Source organism: Pteropus vampyrus, unplaced genomic scaffold (genome assembly GCF_000151845.1).
Source record: "Pteropus vampyrus isolate Shadow unplaced genomic scaffold, Pvam_2.0 Scaffold339, whole genome shotgun sequence".
Classification (NCBI taxonomy): Eukaryota; Metazoa; Chordata; class Mammalia; order Chiroptera; family Pteropodidae; genus Pteropus; species Pteropus vampyrus.
This window is the reverse complement of record NW_011889120.1, coordinates 1582754-1606235: the sequence shown is the minus strand read 5'-3', so window position 1 is coordinate 1606235 and position 23482 is coordinate 1582754. Positions and strand designations below refer to the sequence as shown.

The 23482-nt window shown below is 40.6% G+C and overlaps 1 protein-coding gene across 1 annotated transcript in view; it reads right to left on the bottom strand.

Moving 5' to 3' along the window:
* The window catches only part of PTCHD1 (patched domain containing 1), a 50970-nt gene that overhangs the window by 5153 nt on the left and 22335 nt on the right, over positions 1 to 23482 (bottom strand). The window contains exon 2 of the mRNA XM_011378447.2: positions 8255 to 8915. Coding sequence (XP_011376749.1) covers positions 8255 to 8915 — 661 coding nt within the window. The remainder of the gene's footprint in view (positions 1 to 8254; positions 8916 to 23482) is intronic.

The window sequence follows — 23482 nt, the reverse complement described above, 5'->3', positions numbered from 1 at the left end:
GCAGGGAAGAAAGATTTAAGTAGGTTCTGTTCCTCTCCACTTTCCTCTCTTGCCAGTTGCTTCCCTTCTTTAGCATCACCATCATCCATTGCTCTCTTGACTTTGGGACTGGGGTCCAGCAAGCAGGACTCTGAGGCCAAACATTGCAGATGTAGGCAAACAGATACTGCATGTGGATCGAAGATACTTTTCAGAGGTTTGGATGTTGTCGCCCCCATGTTTAAAAGGCGCTTTAAAATCAAAAGTCTTGCTGTCTGTTTTGCATTCATTAGTAAATTTCCTCTATGAAGTCAGACCTCTATAAGCTTCCCTATTAAATCTAACCAAGGGGCCTATGTCATTGGCACAGAGCATCACTTTGGCAAGGGACCATTTCCATCTCCAGCGGTCTAAGCCTGTTCACGAGGACTCCCTGGTAGCAGTGCTCATGCGGGGAACTACCTAAACAGTAAGTTCCAAACATTAAGCCCTCGGTGACCAGAGACCCTGTGGCGGTAATGGGAACCAGGGCTTATCGTCGCAGGGGCAGGTCCACAGCTCGAGACCTGGAAGTAAAAGACTCTATCACAGTGAGCGTGCCAGGAACTGACCAGTATCCCAGGCTGTTCTCTCTCTTCCCGTCACAGTGTTTAAGGCTGAACAGTTGCCAAAGGGAACTGTTAAACAACACATACTGATTTCTATAAAACTCTGAAGATAAAGAAGCTTTTAAAGTATTCACTTGTCTTTTAAAAACACATTCGAGATGTTTGTTTCTATTTTGATTCATTGCATGTCTGTATAGTTACATGCCTATCAGTATGTGTCAACACACACACACAGGTCCAAGTTCTAATTATTCACAAGTGAATGCTTTGAGGCAACGCAGGCTTTTAGCCAGGCCCTGGGATGAGGACAGTAGAGCTCTTCACCAATGTTCAGACACGGTTTGTACCAGGAGTGCAATTTAAATTTTATTAGCAGTAGACTTTGAGACCGTCATCTAGTAAAATCAAATACTAAAGGATTTAAGCTAATAATTTGTCTTCTTTTCCAAAGAATTGTATATCTTTATGTGCAGTTAACTTTGAGGCTTTGGAGCCAATGAAGAGAAAAAGCTGCACAGATGAGAAATAACACTAATGGTGGAAAAATTTCAACTGCCTAATCCTCCAGTCACTTAGGGTGAGCCTCAGGAACATTCACAGATTAAATCTCACTCTCATCCAGACCCTTTCCTGAGGCATGACCAAAGCCTTCAGGGTTGTTTATAATCTACTAACATAGGAATCCACTAACAAATAGTTGAGAGTTAACCTAAGTTTACCCAGTAGATATACCTCTGGAAAGTTGTTCGTAAAGTAAATCATATTTTAAACGTATGTAATAGTTTTATTATCAGAGGCAGTCTGGGCGATGTGTTAATTTTTCTGCCAATGAACAGTCATAGGCAAACTGATCTACTTTGTACATCTGGATTTTGTGAGACAGATTTTTCTTCAGGCCCAGATTCTCCTGCCTTCTCCGGCATACACAGCCACAGCACAGAGGTGCTTTGGGTACTTCTCACATTTTAATCCTTCCCCACCAGCAGGATTTCTTCATCCTGAGTTCCTCAAAGTAAGGAATAGCTGAGAAGATGAGGAGGTGAAATGGGATGGCTTGCTGACGGATGATCTTTCAGTTTTAATGTGAACCCATTTAATATCAGGAGACGATGAAGCCTGGGCAGTGCCAAATTTCATATGTGGATATAAAATTGCTACATCCTTTTAGAAAATCCATAGAGTATAATGAATGCATGAGCAAAATCTGCTTAAAACAGATTTATTCTTAGATGAGCTTTACTAAGTAGCTCACATTTATAAAATGCTTTCCTTTGACATCCATATAAATTTATGGGTTTTTTTTTTTTTTGGAGAAGAAATTTGAAGTGTATATATGTCTGTATTGAGTAACATCTATTTTCAGGGGGAAGTTCATTAATTGGGTTACATTTACACTTTACCAGTTATAAACATTTACTTGCTACGCCGAAATGTTTGGTTTATCATAGCCTGTTTTGTCTCACAGTTAAGAGTGAGAGTAAAGGTGTACTCTGCTTAAGTTAAGACGGATGTTCATATCAGGGTGAATATACACATTTTATTCTTTCTACCAGAGATTTGTCTCATTCTGGTAATTCTAATCATAGCACTGGGTTTTAATCTGAGAAATGATTTTTTTTCACTAGAGAACTACAAATAAGAGTCCAAGAAATAAATTTGCTAATAGTTCTTCCTTGTTTAAAGATAAGGTATTTTACATACTGTGTGTGTGTGTGTGTATGTATTATATAAAATTGATGTGTACAAATGTGGCCCATAATATATGCTATGGTCATTGTGTAATACTTTTGCATATAGAAGATATATGTAATATATAAATATATGTATATAGGCATATCCTATTCAAACATATTTTGTATATTTACATATAAAATGTGTGAATATATACTATATAATGTATAAATAGTATTTATATTCAAACATTCAAACAATATATACATGTTAATAAACATAAAATGCATATAACATTACAACATGAACTTATTGTATAATATATCATATTGCATATGATATATAATATAGCTAATGTGATATATATATTATGCACCCAGCTTACTTACACATACACACACACTCCAACATGATGAATAGCAGGCTGATGTGAAATTTATTTTACTGGTGAGGAAAAGAAATGCTAGTGCTGCTACACAAATCAATGCAGAGAAAGTGCTAGAATCCCTCTCTTGGGTTCCGTCCATATTCTGGTTCTTGGCTGGTGCAGTAGCCTAGGTGAAATGCCGGGTTTCCTTGACACTGGCTATGAATCAACTTGTGAACTCCAGTAGACCCATCTGGTCAAGACTGCCCAGCCCCAGCAGTGACTTTCTGAGACACCAGTCCAAATATAACACCAAACTAGGTGTTTCTCCTGGTTTAATTTTACCGGCTCAGTGTCCTGATTTTGCCTCTTGTTGCCTGGCCTTTGTGGAATCTGCCACTCCCTCATTCCTTAAACTAGGTGGCTAGACCACCCAGAGTATATCCAGGAGACCTGGGTCAAAGAGGAGGCGCTCTTGCATTCCTCTTCCTAACTGACCTCTGCCTTCCTGGACCTGAGCCTCCAGTCCTGTTCTTGTCTTCTTTATGGTTAAGAATAAAACAATAAAACATGCTTCGTTCCATCTCTCCAAACCTATTTTTCCTCACCCACTCCTTACTGTATGTAATACGATTGGTGGAACATATGAATAAAAGGCTGAGAACTATCCACAAAACTAGATTACACAATCTCCTGGTAAATTAATCCCACAATGATCATAGACCATTACAAATAAGATTTTCAGGAAAAAAAAAAAAAACCTCTGAAAATATTGAACGGAATTATTCTCTTATTTTAAATCAGATATAAACAAATATGAGAACAACGAAATGCCTATAAACCAGTTTTTTTCTAGAATATATTGAACCTATTAATGATTTATAACTAAACAGAATATTTTCACAGCATTCGAATATACTTCTACTCCATCATGTAGATTGGCATATTGTTGCAAACAGCGGACTTCTACAATGATGTATTAGGTTGAACCATAAGAAATTACCTCTTTTGCAGTTCAAAATGATCAGATATTGGTACCGGTTTTGTAGGTCAAAAATGGTTGAATATTGGCAATTTCTAATGGTTTGAACTTTATTATTATCTGGATGATTTTTCCCCCATATTTCTCATGACTTTAGAAATACACCAGATACTTTCAGGTCTGCTTAAGTTTAGAGCGAAAATAACTGAGTTCCAATTTCTCAGTTAGAACTACATTTCTTGCACAAGAACTTTTACCCCTTTATAAGCCTGAGAGCTCCATATACTGCATCATATTCCAGGTGGTATCAAATGAGAACAAATTCTTAGAGAACTGAACCTGATCTTCTGGTTTGTGCTAAGTACAGATAATCTCAGAACATATATACCTGAAAGAAGCCAAACATCCCTGCTATTATTTTCCTCCTAGCAGTTAATCACATCCTTTCTTCCTTTCCTATCCTTGAATATGAGGGCCCGGCTGGATAATTCTGAAGGAAGAGAGCATTCTGGATCTGGCATCTGACCTTCTCAAAATCCCAAACATTTGAAAGGGTTTGAAGAATGTTTCTTTAGAAGAATATTTTTTTCTCTCCAATCTCCATGATGCTTGGATCTTGATAAATGTAAAACAACCTTTATAAATTAGATTACCACATATAAAGTAATATCCAAACTGTCACTACGACTTCAGTTCTCCCTTTTTAGCTGGTCAGAATATACATGAAGCAACAAACCTTCCAGACGAAGGAGGAAGGAAAACCTTCCTTCTGTTCCCTTCTATATTCTCCAACATTCCATTCCTTTCCTGATTTATGTCTGATCAGCAAAGCTGTGGAAATATAAGCCTGTAAGGAGAGTTCGCACGTACAAAACCTATGCCAATTTCTTAAATCATACCCAACTGTAGGACAATGGTGTAAATCCTCATCCTTTAAAGGAAATTTCATAGCAGATTAAATTGATGACTGCCATATGTTTACAAAAGGCAATTCAAATATCTGAATACCTGATGTCAGTATAGTTTGGAAACAAAGGCTATTACTTTATGCATAAGGGGTATGGATGAAATAAACTCTTCCAAGTTATACTAACTAAAAAATGTCAATGAGCATTTATAATACTGTAGACCTTTAAAGAGTTCAGCTCTAAATAAACTGATCTGACTCATATGGACAGGGGTTTTGGCAGAAATGAGATGGTCTAATATGCAGGACACTGATTAAAAACATTCTAAATCATGATGTATCTGTGCTTACATCATTGCCAAAATGATTCATCTGTGTAGGATATATTCTTATTGCCAGAGATGTCACGTATCATCTTGGCTAGAAACACACAGTCACATCCCATTATGGCGAAGTTTCAGAGTTTATCCAAATTCTTTTCTATCCTGGAATTTTGTCAGGGTAATACTGTTTGACACACGTGGTTTTAAAATTTTCCATTCTAAATCTACTGCCATTTTGGCATTTGGTTGGATCTGGCCTTATGTGACCGGCAACACACTGAGAATGTTTAGTTTGTTGAATTTAAAATCTGTAATGTTTATCACATTATAGACCAATTGCCAGCTAAGGAATGTCTGTATTAGAGACTTTTTCTAAGGTATTTTTCCTTCTGAATGAGGCCATAGATTTTTTTAAATTTTATTTGATATTATATTTATAGAACATAGAAAACCAAGAAATGTTGATTAAATCTGCTTCGTTTAAGCATAGCCATTTTGTGTTACAGATATATTTAAAAACTGGACAAACGGTTTATTGACTCATAGTGCAAAACCTTTAGCACTGTAATTCTTCTTGGTCATTTGAAATATTTCTTAGCATTGTAGGACTGGTCATCAAAAAACCAGAATTAAACATTGGCCCTGAATGCAACATTTACAATTATGCTCTTGCTTACATTTTATTTTACAATCAAACTCTGAGAGCGAAGAGTTTATCTGAGAAATACAGAAGGGTAACAACCATCCTAAATCCAGGCACTGTTGGCTTTATGAGCATATTAAGCAGCCATTACATGGTGCAAAGTATTTATTGCAAATGGGCCTTAGCTACTAAAATGCGTAGCTTCCTTTCTTGTTGTGACTAAGTAATTTGAAATTTCTTTGGACTGAAAATGTACAGAAAGGTTGCATACTGGCTGTCAGCAGGGAAAACTGCCATCAAATCAATGCCTGTAACATTCCTCACAAATTGCAAACAAGAGAGTATTGGGTACCTGCAGCTCATGGCCTCCTTTATCACAAATGCCAGATTTTTCTGAATTGAACTCTGACGTAAAGTTCTGTGATACTCAGTCTCTACAGAGTTGTGGCACTACTATTTCTGGATTTTTTTTTTAAAACACACTCTCCTGTTAACAGCATCTTCCCATCTCTTGCATCATCCCCTGCACCAGTACTATCTGGTGTATTTCTTTTTGTGTTCACTTTTGCTTATAATATTTCAAACTTCTCTAAAAAGTATAAAAATAAGTTTTAAGAAATTTTTAATATTGTAATTTATTTTACTTAATAAAATTAACTTAGGGATGTTATGAATATTTCATTTTATTTTACTTAGTGAAACTGATTTTTAGTGAAATTAATTTTAAGAAGTTTTGAATATTACGATTTTATATTTAAAAATTAATATTAAAAAGCTCTAACTATTATAATTTATTTCACTTAGTGCAGTTAGTTTTTCGGGAGCTTCAAATATTGTATCATACTTTGAGTTCACTGGTTACTACCTACAGCGTCATAAAACCGAGAACAGTAGTCCTTTTTCTAGCTGCGACATTCTTTTTTCCTCACCTTAAGAACCTTACTGTTTCCCTTCAGTTCCCCATCCCTTTTTATTCCTGTCTATCTTGCACCCTCCCCCCCCAAAAAAAAACAATCACAACAAAAAACACTGTATTTTTAAGATGAAAAGCTAAAAAAACCCCAAGCCTGTGACTAATCATGAAAAAAAAAAAAACATGTTAATTTAAATCTTGACTCAAGCCTCTGAAGAAGCTACTAATACCCAGTCCTTACTCACTCTTCAAGGAACCGCCTTGTATTCCACAATCTACCCACTAGTCTTGGAGTTATTTTAAAGAGGCAAGTTATATTGCCTTCTTAACAGATTGAAGTCAGGAGAAAATGCAGCAGTCTCTTTCTGTTGCATTCTGCGGCGATGAGTAAACTGACCTGGTAAATTCGGAGCTCGCTCAGTCTCTGCACAGTGAGTGCCCCACTTTTTCACAAAAGCTATTAGTATATGTTTATTGCCTAGGTCTAAATTCCTGCAGGCCACAGAGTACCAAAGGCAGCATGCAATTCTGCGGCCTGGCAGCCCCGCCAGCCCTGGTTATCATTTAACCATAATGCAGCTGAGATGTCCCAAGTACATTCTTTTCTTTTCTACTCCCCCCAAACAGGGTGGGCATAAGGCATACTAATGAACTCAACAATAGTTATTTCTCAGTCAACGAAAAGTGCCCCTTCATTTGTTCTGTCAGTATCTGAGTCTAAATGACATTTTAATTTTGCTAAAGGAATTGATGAGAAGTTGCCACAGAAAAGGGGGAAAGCTAACCATCTGAATCCTTGGCCTGCAAGAACCCTGCCATCAGGTTTGCTGGGCATGCCATCTTCAATACCGACGGGCAGAATAACTGAAGTTATACTGTGACCGCTGTGGCTTTGTTTTGAGCATGATCTCTATCAGGAAATTCATGCAGCCCCCTTGAGAGAATATGGCGGGACTCTCACACCACCATTTGGAAACATTCTCCTGAGTTCATAGCAAGTACAGGAAAAAAGTTACCTTCCTATTTACGTCTCACTTGTTGCTTTCAAAGTTCTTGTACATTTATTATGTCCTTTCGTGCGATGTTCATATCCACTCTATCCATAGGGTGGGGAAATTGAAGGTAGCAGACACTGTCAGTGCCCAACTCATGTGCCCTCCCATTCACCATTCTGGAGCTCACGGAAGGTTTCTTACAACCAACATGGTGACCTGAGGGATTTCTCCAGCTGCAGGAATGTGCTCAGTCCTCCCTAGAAAGTGCTGGGGTATTTAACGACCCCGGGGAGAGCCCTCACCGAATCATACACAGGACTTCCAGGTACACAGTCCGGCTTCAAGCTTCCTCACTCTTGAAGGAGGACCTCTCTGAGGAGTGTTCGCCACGATCTCTCAAAGGTCCCCAGTGGGATTGAGCCACAGGTGCCCATAGCAGTAACCTGCCCGTTAACATGTTCTGAGCTATCTTTCTTCCCTGTCTCATGACCTGAACCCCACACTTAGGCTTCCTGGGCTTACCTCCAAATAAATTACTTGTATCTCAATCCTTGTGTCAAGGTTTGCTTCTGGGGACGCCCAACCTAAGATACTGGGACACAGAGAAGTTTATCTGCTAAATACCACATGGCTACTTAATGGAGAACCAGGGCTGGAACCCAGGACTTTGGACTTCTGGCACATTTACCAGATATGGTTGCTACTTATTGACCACCAGTACTTTACAGTATTGGGCCCATGACTTTTGGGCAAAAAGAAGACACTATAAATGAAACAAAATTGTTAGATGGCTACTCCTTGCCTCTTAGGAACCCAGTTAACCACCACTAACAGGAGGAAACAGAAAAATGAAGGGCAGTAATTACCTAGCATGACGAAAGGGACTCCCAGGAAGGTGGAATTGTACTTCCCACCAGTAAGATTGATGATCCCAGCCGCAGTGAGAGTGGCCAGGCTTATGGTCACCAACCCGAGCAGGCCTAACCAGGGCTTGCTGCGGACGCAGTCCTGCATAGAGCAGCAGAGGATGGCCATAGTGACCACCAGGATCAGGCTGGTGACCAGGTAGCGTTCCGATACACGGCTGGTCTTCTGGAAATCTTCCCTCAGTGACGAGGACGTATAAGGGTACATTTTGACTTTACTGTTAGATTTCTGGAAAAGTCGGACAGTGTCGCAGAAGCTGGATTCCCACCTCTCGGCCACCATGTCGTTGAGACTGTTGATTGACTGTAGGTAGTAGGTGAGCTGGACGGCCTCTGCAGATTTCACCCGGTCCTTGCTGTGCACGGTGACACCTCCAAGCTGATGCCCATTGTACACTGCCCTCCCATCCTTTAAGTGAGTGATCGGGTACGTGATAGCAAAATTGGTCCGGTTGGTGGCCCGAGCATTCTTCAGCTCCTCCAGAACATGCACTATGTCGTCCACGATGCAAGTCTTATCGTTATTCAGGATACATATGTGAGCAAATGTGTAATTGAAACCAGGCCTTGGAACCTGGATCCTGGTCACAGCAGCATGCAACTATGGGGAAAAAAATGAAAGTCAGTGTTTATTACCAAAAATAAGACATTAATAAGTGACATTAGCTCTGTGGATTCAAATATCTATTTGGCGGGGGGCGGGGGAGAGAATCACTCATGCCATCTCTATTCTAAAGCGTTCAAATGAAATGTTATAACCTTACATCACAAATAGTAACACACATTTGACTAGTAGTCCTCAAGGTGTGGTCCCTGGACCAGCAGCATCAGTTCAACTTGGGAACTTGTCAGAAATGAGAATTCTTAAGCTCCACTTCAGACCTGGTAAATCAGACTCTCGGGGGTGGGGCCTGGTAATGTTTTCACAAGCCCTCCAGAAGATTCTGATATAGCTAAAGTTTGAGAAGTGCTGGGTTAAAGTACCAGCATTATTTCTACAAGTTGTGCTCTTTATTTGAGACTCAATTGGTCTATAAATGTCTGAAAATCTTATATAGGTCCATCGTTCAGTTTCCCTCTTGAAAATGTAATGTAAAAAGTGAACTAAGGTGCAGCTCTAAGTGCAGAGGTCCTCAGCCGACCCATCTCTTGCTGCCGATTTGTAGGGCAGCTAAATGATTTCCCCATCCAATTCAATCACTCTGTGCCATAAAAGACAAGATATTCACCTTGAGGGCCCTTGTACTCTCTGACTTTCCTTGTCTGCTTTTATGGGAAGGGAGCTATAACTGCAAGAGCCTGGCTGGGATACATAGGGATCATTCTAAGGGAGCACAATGGAACTTACTCTATATACCTCACCCTCAGTCAAATTTGCCATGCCTATATCTATGCCTGCGATCGAAGTGCACATGGGAATGCGAGCACTCATTTAACAGCCCCTACAATGTGCTAAGCACAGTTCTAGGCCCTTTATACAGATTAATTCATTTAATCATTACAGAAAAACTATGAAGTACAAGTACTAGCCTCATTTTACAGACAAGGAAGCTGAGACACAGAGAAGCGAAGTCACTTGCCCAAGGTCACACACATAGTAAGAGAGAGCTGGGCTATACCAGGCAGTATGGCTCCAGGACCTGTGCTCCTGGCTCCTGACCATATACCTCTGGGTTGGCAATACTAGCAGCTGAATGAAGGTTCTTGCTAGCAACTAATTCCTGAATTTATGCTTTCACTGCCCCACCCCTAAAAAAATCACAAGTGCTCAAGTTCAGATATGTAGGAATATGTGTAATTTACAGTCTAAGGTGAGAAAATAAGGCCTTCTCTCTGTGAATTGTGGCCAGTCTTTAAAATGAGGCCAACGGTAGACATGTAGTTGAGTGTTAAGTAAATGAGTGCATCTAGGACGGTGCCTAGCACTGAGTGGGGTGTCCTAAGAGTAGAGAGAGCCATATTGCATATCTGATGAATGAAGAAGAACATTTCACAGGTAAAGGAAATAAAGCTTAATATCCTGAGTTGCCATACTGTGGTTATGCTATTATAACTCATAACCTTCTGAGCATCTCCACGACCCAGATATATTTTCTCTTAAATCTGCTCTAGACGGATTTTTTGCTAAGATATTTTACCGTGCATGTGCCAGGGTGGGTGGGATACTTATTATACCTTTCAAAAATGTCTGAGGGGCACCAGCTATCAAGGTCCTTTAGTTAGCATGAGTTGTTAATCCTAGTTCTCAGTGGCCCTCCCTCCTATCTCCTCATGGGCACCAACCCTCAGGTTCAAGAAACAATCCATTGTATTATGTTTGGCTGAAATATTTTGACTTCTTTCCTTGATATTCATTTTCACTCTCATTCATATTCTCCTCTCTCTCTCTCTCTCTCTCTCTCTCTCTCTTTCTCTCTCTCTCATCTCCTAGAGATTCCTAGGAGACTATTTTCACTAAACTCTAACCATATGCTAAATTTTTTGTTTTGATGCTTTGAGATTAATGATGAGCAAAATATCTTCAGTGTTTTAAACTGTGAGAGTGTTTTCTCATCTATTCTTCTCTGAGCATGGCCCAGTGAATTTTGATTAAAAGAACTCCTAACTACAGAAACATTCCAAAATATAAAAGGTTATTCTGGAGAAGAACTAAGAGGCATTTAAAGACAAAGAGTTTTGCTAAAGAGTTAAAAGAAAGACTTTGGGGAAAGATTTAGAAAAGGAGTGGTATTGAAAGTATGCATATGTGTAATATTTAGTACATTGTTTGCTCTCATTAATAGTCTAATAAATCTCCCTTAGAGTGATTACTAAATATGTCAAGAGAAAAAGATTGCCAAATAAGATGGTGTTAAGCCACAAGGCCGAACCCAATTATAACAAGGGGATATTGTCCATCCATTCTCTAAGATGACCATGCCCTGCTATCTAGTGATCTGCCAGCTCTGCAGATCTACTGCTATGACTCCTGGGACTACTGACCAAAGAAAGCAGACACTATATTAACCCCTGTACTACCAGATCATTGGAGGAAGACTTGGAAAATGAGAACCTTGCTGAAGTTTGAGACAGAAGGTTTCTTAACTCTTAGTACCAAAGTTGCTGTGAAACGAGGCTGCTTTGAATTTCCGATGGAGAGGTGGGTAGAACATGTGTCACTTTTGCTTCTGAGTGGCATGGAGATGCTGAGTGACAAAGCATCCAGAGAGAGAGTATTGGCTGAGGCCACCCACCCGGCAGTGGGAGTCTGTGGGATTCTACTGTGGGATAAGGGGTGAGAGGATAACAAGAGGCATGGGGAAGGAGAATCGAGATTCCCTTCTGTGAGTTCTGAAATGACTCAGTTCTGATCTTTGGTTCTTATGACTACACATCAAGTACACACACAATTTATTCTTGGCTGTCCACATAGCCATGGGCAGACACACTGCACATGCTACATGGACATATACCTGCAAGGGATTTAGAATACCCCGATTTACTTTCCTAAAGGAGCCCCACTCAGGATGGTAGAGACATTAGTAGGTGTTCTTAGATATGTTCACGGGGGAAAAGGAAGCCAGAGATCAATTATGATTTTTTTTCCTTTATACTTACTTTTAATTTCTGCACTGGAAAAGAAAAGGAAGGTAAAAATGATAAGTTAGCTTACAGTGACTTCATCTTTGCCTTTAAATTACTCTTTGCTCTTGAAGGTAGAAGGGAGAATGAAGGATACGAAAACATTGAACTATGATAGTGAAATGGTGACCAGGATACCTCAGTCCACAAAATGGACACCCTCAATCCACACAAGCTTATTCTTGGGCTAGGTAAGAGACTCTCTTCTCATAAAAGAAAATGGCCCAAAGTAATAGTCCTAACCCATAATATAGTCTCACTCTGTCATGGGAATCAACATATAATCCATGTTTCTATAACTGTGTATAGATTTTGGATTATTCACTCAACACATATTCAAGAAATAATCATCAAATCTACTGTGTTGTTAATAATAGGATAATTTCCTTGAGTTAAGGGTGCTCACACTCACATATGGAACATCACATAAGAGATACAATGTCCAAAATAATGGCAAAGGCCTAACAGCAGACAACTCTAAGTGCTCGATACTAGTAAAACCTTATCTAATGTCAATCCTGATCACAGTATTTTCATTAATATTATGTTTGCTGCCAAAGAGGCTAGAACTACATGTTACATTGAGATTCATACTAAGGCTCTGAACATACTGTTTAACTTGTTAGCTTCTTTGCTGTTATCATCCTTTAGGTTAAGAATGATGATAGTAATAGTAACGAGTCTGCTAAGTACTTTCTGTAGTTTTAAAAATTTACTCAATACAAGACTCTGTGGAAATGGTTATATCATTATTCCTATTTTATAGCTGGAACAATTGAGGCCTAGATAATGTCAACAACTCACCTAAGATGACCTAATTAGCAAAGGGCAAATGCAGGATTCTAAATTACGCTTTACTCCCCTGTGGGAAGCTTAGCCCTCGACTAGCCCAACTTGAGAACTTCAGTGAGGATGAAGAAGACTTGGGGAAGAATAATTGTCAGCCCACCTAGTTCAAATGATTGACTGTGGATATGACTGAGCTGTGGGATGGCCACATTTGGGGCCTGGAGTCCATTAAGAGAGACCAGAAATAATCCAAACCACCAAACCTCATCTTTAGACATCAGTATTACATGGTGGTGTTAATAGGTGATGAAGGGGATGGGTTTTGAGCTTATTCACTTTTCTTATTCTCTATCCAGCCTCTGTAGTTGTCAAATAAAACTTTTCAAAGACAGGCTTATCAAGAAAAAAGGCCGTGGGCACAATGGAATCCAGTAATAAGAAGTTTTAGCTTCAAGTCTGGCTTCTCCTGCTCAAGTAGGAGTGTCAGAGATACTTGGAATGTTACTCTACTTCTTTAGGTCTCAGATTTTTCAGGAAAAACAGGAGTTGGTCTAAGTAATCTTATGGACAGACCCTTTTGATTCTAACATGACATAACTGTGAGCTGAGTGACACCCACCAACTATACAGTCAGATTCTAGGTGTTAGAAAGTTAACTTCATAAGTATCAATCTGAGATTTATTATTATAGCTGCTTGAAATATGCTTTTACAACATACTGAAGTTCTTTTTTTTTTTTTTTTTTTTTGGTCAGTGACAGATCTGATAGTAGATGAAACCCAGAAAGAAAACCACAGGGTAGGGAAAATAGGTTTACTGGGAAAAAATAAAGATTCTCTTCTGAGTGATTTCCCGTTCTGGGGAGGCACTGGCTCTTATAATCCCCTTCTGCCAGAGCCTGGGACAAAGCCAGTGTGGGCTGCTGGTCACGACGGGCCAGAGTCTAATTTCCTCTCTGCCTCTCCTTGGCACACTCAGATCTTCTCAGAGGACAGCAGGGGCACCTTGTAGAGGAGAGTACAGAAGGGATCTGGGAGGAAGGAAGTGTCTGCTTCTGAGTGGTGATTAACATAGGAAAAATACCTGTGGGTTCAGAGGATCTTTTCCAATACCTTTCAGCTCTTTTTGTTTCTTGCTGAAAAGAGGGAGAAGGAAGGCAGGAAGACCACTCTGCCAGGCAGGGTAATTAGCACCTCAAGCTGTCCCCCAACAACCTCACCTGTGAGGAGAGATTCAGTGGAGGTGAGGGTTCCTCCGTTCCCCAGGGGGAGTCAGTCTGATGATACTACCTTTATAGGCTGCCTTCCCTTCCTCGTCTCACCTTCCTACCCCTCCTTCTGTCACTCCCAGATAAGCTGCATTATTAAAAGAATTTAAAAAGGGAGGTTGTTAGTTTGCCTTTCTATCTTCTATCATGTGCCCCAATTATTACCTTCAAAGCGACACTAAATCAAAATTGCTTAAAAATGCTTTCAAGGAATGTTTGGTTTTTACCCCCCGAATGAAATATTTTCGTCACCGAATCCCTCCAAATTCCGGGTCTTGATCCGAGTCTATATTCTACAATTGTAAATGCGTAGAAACTGACTGGCAGGGTAGCCTCACCCAGGATACAAGAAAACACTTTGAAGTAAATGGATCTGGTCTCTGAAGTTCATCAATTACGCTAGCTCCCTTGGTGTTATGTTCTGTCTTTGCATGATCTCACTCTCACCCACTCTCTTTCCTCTTCTTTTAATAGAAATGCATTACATCAGAACGCCAGAAGTTGCAAGTTGGGAATTGTTACCGTGATTCATTTGTAGTGCAGCCAAAAGCAAGTTAGTCATCCCTTAATAAGTGAACAGAAATATTCTGGCTTTGAAATATTACATGTTCAGAGGACACCAAATTTAAGCTGTGGATATAGCCAAACAAGTGACTATCTACACGCTTCCTCTCTACATGTGTGCCTAGTGTCATGCTGACCTGTTGCGGTGACAAAAGACAAATGGTTACCTCCGTCAATTCTGTAGTGCCAGTGCAGGTCTGGGAGAGTGGAATATGTCTTTTTCTCCTTGCTTTACCAGGGGGTAACCCTCTTTTTGTGGCTGCTGACACTAAAAAACAGCCCAGAGAGCCACATTGTAATTCCCCAAATAGGCCGTGTGTCTTTGCAGCCTTGGCTGAAAAAGCAGCTTTGGATTTGAAGCAAATAAATCTGAAATTTTAGAAACAAGACATAGTAATGATGAAGGAAAAGGCAACTACAGTATCTCATAGGAACTTTTGCCTGATTCCACATTGGTCTAGATGAGAAAGCGTGCAATGAACCACAAGCCCAATACTCTCTTTTTCCTCACAGTCTTGAGACAATTTCTCTTGGTCTTGAACACAAAAAAAATTCCTTGATATCTTGAAGACCCTTGGAAATATGTAAAATTAAACTTTCTGATTAGAGTGGTTACTTTTTTTTATCCTGCTGTCCACACTTGATTGTCATGGTCAAGCTTGCTCAATGAGTTTTGCTGGATGATGAAGGCAGGATGCTCTCTGAAATGGGAGAATATTAGAGGTGATTGGCCAAGAGGCAAAAAGGTGTCCCAAGGTGCCAAATGCCTGGGGAACAGGTAATAGCTATTTTAAGATTTGGTCACAAAACCACAAAAAATTATGCAAGGAACAGAATAAAAAACACTATCAGGGATTTCCAGGTCTGGGGAATAACTGTGGACCTGAGTGGGAAGAACACGGACTGCATCAGGAGTCAGAAGACTTCAATTTGAGTATCAGTTCTGGGGCTTGCTGACCACGAGTTAGAGATAAATAGAAACGAACCTTTGAAAACATAAACCATGCCGCTTCCTGCTCTAAATCTTCCAGTGGTTCCCCATTGCGCTGAGAGCCAGAACGTAAAGATTGACTGTAGCCAACGAGACGGTGCATTGCCCTTGCTGACTTCTCTGGACCCTTGTCTCACCGTGCCCTAATCACACTGCCCTTCTTTCTCTTGATTCTGTCTGGAATGTCCTTCCTCCTGATACCCTCACTTCCTTCGCTTCCCTGCTCAAATGTAATCATCTTCCCGGACCCTACCCCCAATTAAGAAAATAGCAGCCTTCGCCATCACCACCATCTTTGCTTGTTTTATGTTTTTCATGGCATCAATTATACATACATTATATGTTTCTTTGTTTCTTAATTCTGCTGCCCCACTAGAATATGAGTTTTACCATGCTGGTGTCTGTGTCTGGCCTGCTATATCTCCATGACATAGAATAGTTTCTGGAACATATACTCGATAGTTATGGAGTAAACATGAATATAATAATCTTGTGAGTGAATGGATTTTAGTCTGTTTCAGGGGCATGATGAGGGCCAAATGAGGAGATGGATGTGCATGCATTTTGTAAACTAAAGGGCTACACAACTGTTGTTATAGGGTAGGGAAGCATGGGATGATTTCTCGTTTGGTTAGTGTCTTACAGCTGTCTAGATAGAACCTTACAATCGATGCCCGATTCTCCTGGAGCCCCTGCTCTTTCTCAGGACTTGACAACATCCTGTGCTTTAGTGGGAAGGACATGAGTTATATGTTCAGAATGCCACAGGTTCAAACCTTGCCTCTGTTAGTTCTTGTCATGGGCCTATAGCAGACATAGCTGGGCTCTGCGCTAATCTCTTCACGACTATAGTGCATGCCAGCAAACATATACCATGCCACTTCTCTGCTCTAAATCTTGTAGCCAAATGTGGAAATACTGGGGCATTAACCTACTATCTCAATCCTAAGTGGCCTGGACTGATGACTAAGATCAGTTTGTGCATAAATACCCATGTCCCTTGTCCCCAAGGTGAGGTGACTCTGAGGCCTATGTTCCTCACTGTTTCCCAGAGTTCCCCAGAGGGATTAGGTTCCATTTGCCCACAGAGTAACTGGCTGGACAATGTCCCTATAACTTACTTCCCTCACGTTGCCATTCTCTTACCAGTGCTTCCTAGGGTTGTCTTCCAGACATACTACTCGCATTGAGCCCTTGACTCTGGGTCAACTTTTGGGGAAACCCAAACTAATACAATGATTTTAGGAATTTAATTCAGTTTAATTATCTGTAAGATGGGGACAAACCTGACATCATGGGGTCATTATGAGGATCCAGTGTGATAACATATAAAAGGTATCTGGCCTGGCATTTAATATTGGGTTAAACCATATGAAATTGACATTTGTATAGGTAAAAAGAAGTGCTTCAGTCCTGACAATTTGATGTGGTTCACCTAACTGACCTTCAGTAAGGGTCTGTTCTTTCCCCATCCAAGCCCCTCCTCCTTTCCACGAGTCCTGTCAGGACTAGCGCCTCCCTAGGGGGATAGCAGACAATTTAATTTGGTTTCCAAAGGACAATTTGGAGGTACCATGATAGGCTTTTAGAAAAAAATACAATAGTTTTGGGCAAGGAAAGATCTCACATATCTACTCATTCCCTTTTCCACAAGCGAAAATAAGACTGCAGATACTGTGGGCATGAGCCCCTTCGTCCAACTCAAATTCACACTTTTAGCAGCTTCAGCTTAAGGAAGAAAGAGAAATGCCGTAGAGCCCACATCCCTGAAATATTTGAAAATGTAAATAATTAATAACAGTGTTAAATCTACAAATTATGAACAAATGTCTCCATCAGAAGAGCTCTTTGGCAATTATCTTTACTTCAATGGATTTCCTAAGTTTCTAATGGGCACTGAGCTTGAGAACAATGAAAATTAAGGTTGATGAAAGAAGAAACAAGAAAAAGTTCCACCTAATGACATGATAACAGCACTCCTCAATGATGGACCATGAGCTTTATAAGTACGAGTACTTGACATAGTTCATGAAAGAGTGTATTTATTGCCTGATAGTGCATTTTCTCCCAGGAAATAATTTTTCCTGTTCTCAAGGTTTTCACACAAAGTTACTGACCTTAAACATCACAGGAGTGTCTTAGCTGCTACTCTCCTCCAGATCTGAAAAGAGGTCTTATAGAGCAAATGGTCAAGGCTATGATAGCTCCTGTGATTCAGCTTGCTAGAAACTTGAACCTTCTGGAAGGTGCTACTGTTGATGGCATAGTGTCGTGTGAAAAAGAGAGACTGCCTGGGCTCAACTGCCAGCTTCGGCAGTTAGTAGAAGTGTGACCCTGGGCACTAAGTTGTTACTTAACAGCTCTCTCTGTTCCTCAAGTTTCCTCATCTGTAAAATGGGAGAAATAATAATATTTATCTCATTAGGATTGTTGGAAGATAAATGAGAAATTGAATGTAAACTGCTCAATATAGTCTCTGACACACAAGCGGTACCGAGTAAAAGTTTGTTAGCAAAAACGAAATAGATGGACAAAACCCCCCATTTCTCTCCTGTTTTGCCTTGTTTCCTTTAACTTTTTTTTCTCTGATGGAACTTCCTCACTTGCTTTTGAAAAGTATAGTCAATGAAATGTAAAGGTGACAGATTTTCGTTCACATCTTTACTGAGAGACTAAAGAGTAAATGGTATGCATTAATAGTATGCATTAATACAGATATTTGAAGAGAACAGCTGGCTAGCATGTGTTTAAAAGTTGGCACTCCCTAATTCCAGGATAAGCACCCAGCCCGAAACCATCCCACTTTTTTCAGGTTAGCTGCCCGGTTAAATTACCATGCACATCAGACTAGGTAGGGACCTATGGTGGGGGCAAAAGAAGGAAACTAAAAGGTATTAAGTACCTACAAAGTATTGGGCTTTGTGCAAAGAATGCTGCATCTATCATGTCACTTAATCTTCAAAGCAACTCAGGGAGGTGGGTATTCTACTACATTTACAGGTGAGGAAGCTGAGCCTCAAGGTGCTTAAATAACTTACCCAGAGTCACAAATTTCATAAGTGGATCAGGCCAGATTTAAATCCTGGGTTCAGAAGATTGTCCCCTAATGGGAGTTCCCTTGGCAAAGTAAAGACTTTACCACCTAATCTCTCTGCTTTGGCCATCTGGATATTGATAAACTTGTTTTTTTTGGGTATTAGGCTTAAGCATGATTAAGCCACAGCATGAGATAGTTAGCAACAGTTATGAATTAAAAGTGGTGATGATGTCACAAAGTCAAGGGGTCAAACATGACAAAGTAGCCCAGGAGAAGCAGCGAGACTGACCTGTACCGAATACTGAGGCTCAGCAAATGCCAGATATCTATGACAGAGACTTCAGAGAAAGCCACAACCCTGTTACCAATGACAAGCATGTGCAACCAGCCGGAGATGAGGAAAACAGATGTGCGAAGAGACAAGACTTCCATCAGTCCAAATAGCATCCTTTGCATCTTGTATGTTTCATGTATGACTCTCCCCACACACATGGGAAAAGAAAAAAAAATACTGTATAAACACGTTAGTGAAAGGGGCTGGCAATTTGGGGAATTATTGTAAAATATCGGATTGAATTTGGGGGTGCCACAGGATTTGGGTATCACCCCTCCACAAAGGCAGTTTAAACTAGAATATATATGCTCCATGAAGGCAGAGACTTGTTCGCGCTATCCTGTACCCCTGGCACATAGAAGAAACCCAACAAAGATGTGCTGACTGAACCTTCAGTGTTTATTCCTTCTTGCTGATTTATATTTTCTCTGGTGACATTGAATGATACTTCATTTGTACCCAAATGCTACTGTGCTACATGCATATCATTTCCATCTTAAATAAACAGGTGACATTGAATTTAGCCCTGTCGTTTACATACTGCAAAATGGCTGATCTCATTACACAAACTGATATAGTTACACTATAATCTACCAGATATAAGAGCAGAAAAAGAATTTAGGTAGGATATTGGGTAGTGAAATAATTATGTGTTATGCTTAATTATAGAGTAGTTTGACTTTTTTTGTTTTTTTGTTGGATTTTTTTTTTTTTTTTTTTTTTTTGGAAGGGAAAAGTTTTTTTCAAAAAAAAATACAGAAAAGTTTAGAAACTAATATAAAAACTCCTATGTAGTTATATCCAATGTCATGTCTATTTGAAGATTTTCCCCCTGCTGTTAACGCTGTTTGTTGGTAGGGTGGCCGTATAATTTATCATCCAAACTGGAAAAGTTTTGAGAGTGTAAGAGGGCGTTATTAATTCCACAGGAACACCAGGATAAAGTGGGACCATCACAAGCAGAGCAGGATGTTCTCCCTATTTATGAGCGTCTCAGAGGATGGGAACACTGATGGACTTCATCCATTTATGCCTCACAGTGGGCATGAGATGGCAATCCTTTGGTTTGCAGACCCATCACTGCTGATGGGACCTTGACTATTGCAGGTGATGATGATACCCTATCCTGTCATTGGACAGGCCTCCAGGAAAGGAATCCGGGAAAATTCCTTCCATCTCTGTTTCCAACCACATCTACCCTCCTGCCACTGCAGCTTCCTTCCATGTCAAGGCTCTGTTGTTTTTCAGAATTCAGCTCTTGTGTAGCCCAGTTCTGTTCACCATTGCAGAGGTGGCGTGTTTCCATAGTACCCTTAGAACTTTCCATTTACCTGAGCACACCAGTTCCAGGCCCTTCTGGAACTGACAGATGGCTTCCACTTGCTTGTCTCACTGATATGTGGCTTCACCTAGCCAGGAGCAAAGATTGCTTTCATGTCCAAAAGATGTCACTCTGGGTGATTCTGTCTTGCTTTAATGATGACAGTGGCTCACAGACTTGGCCGATGAAAATTTTGAAGGTTTGCAGATATGAAATCTGTGATGGGTCTCAGACAGGTGGCAGGTGGGACGCTAGAGCACTTTTGCTTTGTTGGGAGTTAGAGGTCATGCAAAGAAAGTCTTCTGCAATTCGAGCAACAAACTGTTTACTCAACATGTATTAAGTGTCTACATCTTATTGGACATTAATATAAGCCCTGAGGAGGTAAAGAATATTACGACGTAGTTTTACCCTCAAGAAACTTAGTCTAGTGGACTTTAGTCAGATTCTCAGAATTGGTTAACACAGATGAAACAAAGAAGGGTTACAGTTCTGATAGGAGTAGCTAAAGGGTATAGTGGGTGTACAGGGAGTCTAGTATGTTGGGGTGTATGTGTGTGCACACATGCACATGTGTGTGTAGCAGTGGGGGAGGGGCGCAACAAAATACAAAATTGGAGAGGAGACCGGGGCCAGATGCGTGAGGATCTTCCCATTCAGCCATTCGATGAATTATTTATTAGTAACTATTATTAAATCTTACATCGAGCTCCGTGAACAAGACAGATACAGCTTTGCCCTCACAGCACAAACTTTGGGAGATACAGATAAGCAACGAGGCCATTACAAAGTCTGTGTGGAGTTTTAAGATGGGAGACGTATTGGATATTAAGGGAAGGGTACCTATGCCAACCTTGCAGGCACCAGGGAAGACTTCTTGGAGAAAGTCACTTCTAAATTAGTACCTGAAGAAGAAGGAGAAATTAACCACAGGAAGAGGCTTGGCATGGGGGTATAGAACTGGTGGATAGAGTATATCAGGTAGCGGCTACAGCATAAGCAAAGTCCCAGAGGCACAGAACAGATGTTAGGCGAAATGGAAATAATTCAGGCTAGTGGAAGAACCGAGAAGAAAGCTAAAGAGGCAAGCAAGATCCAAATCACACGAGGCCTGTATGCTGAACTTAGAAGACAGGGTTTGTCCTGTGGGGAACTGGGAGCCAATGAAGGGTTTCAAACGGGATGAGATGATCAGAACTGTGTCTAGGGAAAATCACTCTGTAGTGTGGTAGTTGGATTGGAAAGGCTGGAGATCAGGGGCAGGGAGATGGATTAAAACACTAATGCGGAAACTAGTTCATTGGTGAAGTGAAGATTTGAACCATGGTGGTCATACTGGCTTGATGGAGGCAGAAAGTTGACATCTCTGTCTTTTTACAGATCTGAAAGCTTAGCCCAGTAAGCCAGGTAGAATTTGATGAAAACTTTTAGATACATGTTACCCATTAAACATTTGAACTGCATTTCCCAGGTTTGGATTTTAATGTGTCATCTATCAATTGTAGATTTATAGATGTGCAGATCTAGCCAATGTCTGGCCTTTCACTTTTCTTTATGTACACTTCTAAAGTGAAGTCATGGAATATACAAGTACAGTAGTTCTTGGGCAATTGCTTCAAGTTCCTCTGCAGCAGATGCAGTTGGCACCCTGCTCATGTCCTCTAGCTCTTACCTCTTGAGAGCACACCTGCCTGAGATTGAATGCCAGCACCCACACTTCTTTGTCAGAAAGCCCACTTTGCCATCTGCTTGGCAGGCCAGAAGTTCTGTGGAATTAACATCCCCGGGAGCAGACCTCAACCAATGACAGATGGGAGTTGGCATATAAACACCCAGCTCCCTCCCCCTGGGTGGGATTACTCATGAGTGAGTGTGTTTTAAACTGGTTCTCAGAGCTCCCCCAATGGATTGTGCTCCAGCTGCCCACAGCCGTGGCTCTTTCCCTTTCCTGGCTCACTGGCCTGCTCCCCTTCTGGTTGCCTGTCACTTCCCAAATAAACTACCTTTACTTGATGTCTCGTTTCAAGGTCTACTTCTGGGGGAACCCAAACTAAGATGTCTAATAATACTCAAAGCCTCTTGAGTGAAGAATTTCCTAGTGTTCTCAAAACACTAAACCATTTTAAAACCAACTCCCCAGTTTCTTCTGTTACGGTATATCCAAACAAAACAAAACTCAACCCCTTAGGGAGCAAAGTTAGGATCTTTGAGCTTCTCTTCATACTCAGTGGTTTGATGGTAGACACATTTTTTTTTTTCGATGAGGCCAACTTGCATGCAGTAGGTATACGACCAATATTTCTCAAGTGGTTCCGATGAGTTCATGAATGTAAATGGCCAGATGCTATCAACTGTACTCGTCCCTCATTTGGGGCATAGTCCTGTCTTTTCATTAAGGTTTAAAGCTAATCACTTGTTGGGTCCAGGGTATACTGATGACAAGAATGCACTATAACTCCTCAAGAAGGGCTTGTGCCTGCCTCCTGCCAGGAATGGAGAACTGTGAGATGAGATGACCTCTCATCTTTCTTCTTGCTAATGATAAAGGAAGCAGGCATTTCTTTGGCTTTGACTTTATTTGAAAAAATGCTTAGAGACAGTTAGCAGCCTCTTTGTATCCTTCTGGATCATCTCAGCAGGTAAGTAAGGTATCAGGCTTCAGTGTTCTCTGTGGACAGCAAATGCTAGAATATTGCCTAAATTGGATGAGACTCTCTTGTCTTTACATTTCTGGATTTCTGCTGTTATGGTGGTAGGTGTGTGGGAGAGACAGCTGATGTGTTCACTGGATTCCTTCCCAGGCAGTGATGTGCCTGGGGAGTATGTGCTGGTGGAGGCAAATTCCTCATGCATCGGCACTGCTGCCAGTACAGGTGTCGAAAGTCTCCATGATGGCAGTGTGTCAGATGTCAGTAAAACCGAGCCGATTTGTCTGCCAAGATTCGGGCTGCCTTTCTTCTCATCAGTACCAACCATTGCTGGATGCTCTGCACTGTTGGGATGGTTGTCTGACTCTTCCACCTTATTAACAGCGTCACTGAATAGAATGTGTATGTGTACACTCTTCATTATTGACATATAACATATACATGGTAAACTACACAAATCTGAAGTGTATAATAGCTCAGTGAATTTTATATGTATATATGCATATAAATGTTGCTCAGATCAAGACACAGAAATCTACAGCACCAGGAAAGCCCCTCATGTTCCTCCTCAGTTAATACCCCAAAACCTCTAAAAG